The following is a 1,146-nucleotide window of genomic DNA, read 5'->3' as shown; positions in this document are numbered from 1 at the left end:
ACTAAAGATAGGCGGTAGTTACGGCTCTATTATTTAGTATTACTATTATGCTTTTATTTGCTTTCCTGTTAGTTTGATTTGTAATGGGCGTCGCCCGGATTTATCAAAATAAAAGACACGTATTATTTATTAGAAATCCTCAGTTTCTGCATTGAATATTTCATTTTTATTGTGGTTGTACCCTTTTCAAGGGTTGCCTACGTATCTGCTTTTCAACAGAATCAAACCGAGGTCGTAGTTCTCTCATAAAACATTTCGTGCAAAGGGCAACAAATGCCAAACTTAAAACTTATTCAAATACATCACAATTCAAGTGTTATTTCATAACTTTGAGAGTGAGGTCTTAAGGATAGTACTTCTTCAACTGATCCAGATTCGTTGGATTCGAGAAATCATTTCCATCCAAATCTGTCAAACGTACCGCGCCTCCTGTGAGTATCTTCTTCACGAGATAAGGACCGGCCCAATTAGGCTTAAAATCCCCTCTTGGATCGACCGGTAATAGAGCCCTTACTGATTTGAGAACTAAATCGCCTTCATTAATTCCCCTGGGCTTCACCTTCTTGTTAAAAGCCCGCTCTATCCTTTTCTGATAGAGCTGAACATGATACAACGCATTCAAACGATGCTCATCAAGTAACACCAACGAATCATATCTGGCTTGGACCCAATCCGCTTCCGGGACCTGGCTTTCGAGCAAGATGCGCAGGGAGGGTACTTCCAGTTCGACTGGTTGTACTGCTTCCATCCCGTAAACTAGATAGTACGGGTTGCCCCCGTGGGCTGTTCTCGATGGATGTTCTATATCCCCACAACGCGAAGGGTATCTTCTCCGGCCACTCCTTGTAATTGTCAGACATCTTTCTCAATATAGTAGCCACCGTTTTGTTAGCGGCCTCCACTGCTCCATTTGTCTGAGGTCGATATGGAGATGACTTATGATGCTTGATTCTATACTTTTCAAGTATAACGGCTGTCTCAGCTTGAAAGTGAGTTCCATGATCACTGATGAACTCGTGCGGCACTCCATCGACGATGATGTCATTCTCGAATAAACTTGGCTACTTGCTTCGCATTTAGCACTTTGTAAGACTTGGCCTCTACCCACTTGGTAAAGTAATCAATAGCGACTAGGATATAACAATG

At 42.2% G+C, this 1,146-nt stretch overlaps 1 protein-coding gene across 1 annotated transcript; it reads right to left on the bottom strand.

Annotated features, from left to right (window-relative positions):
• Positions 1 to 343: 343 nt before the first annotated feature.
• Positions 344 to 748, bottom strand: LOC141649087 (uncharacterized). Its single transcript, XM_074457787.1, has one exon. The coding sequence runs from the start codon at positions 746 to 748 to the stop codon at positions 344 to 346; it is 405 nt and encodes a 134-aa protein (XP_074313888.1).
• Positions 749 to 1,146: the final 398 nt, after the last annotated feature.

The sequence above is a fragment of the Silene latifolia genome, chromosome 3, assembly GCF_048544455.1.
Source record: "Silene latifolia isolate original U9 population chromosome 3, ASM4854445v1, whole genome shotgun sequence".
Classification (NCBI taxonomy): Eukaryota; Viridiplantae; Streptophyta; class Magnoliopsida; order Caryophyllales; family Caryophyllaceae; genus Silene; species Silene latifolia.
The sequence above is the reverse complement of the archived record's forward strand: the minus strand, read 5'-3'. Positions and strand labels throughout refer to the sequence as shown.

What these genes read in the sequence shown, in the direction of transcription:
- LOC141649087 (XM_074457787.1), bottom strand. Translation starts at nt 748, where the DNA reads ATGGAAGCAGTACAACCAGTCGAACTGGAAGTACCCTCCCTGCGCATC.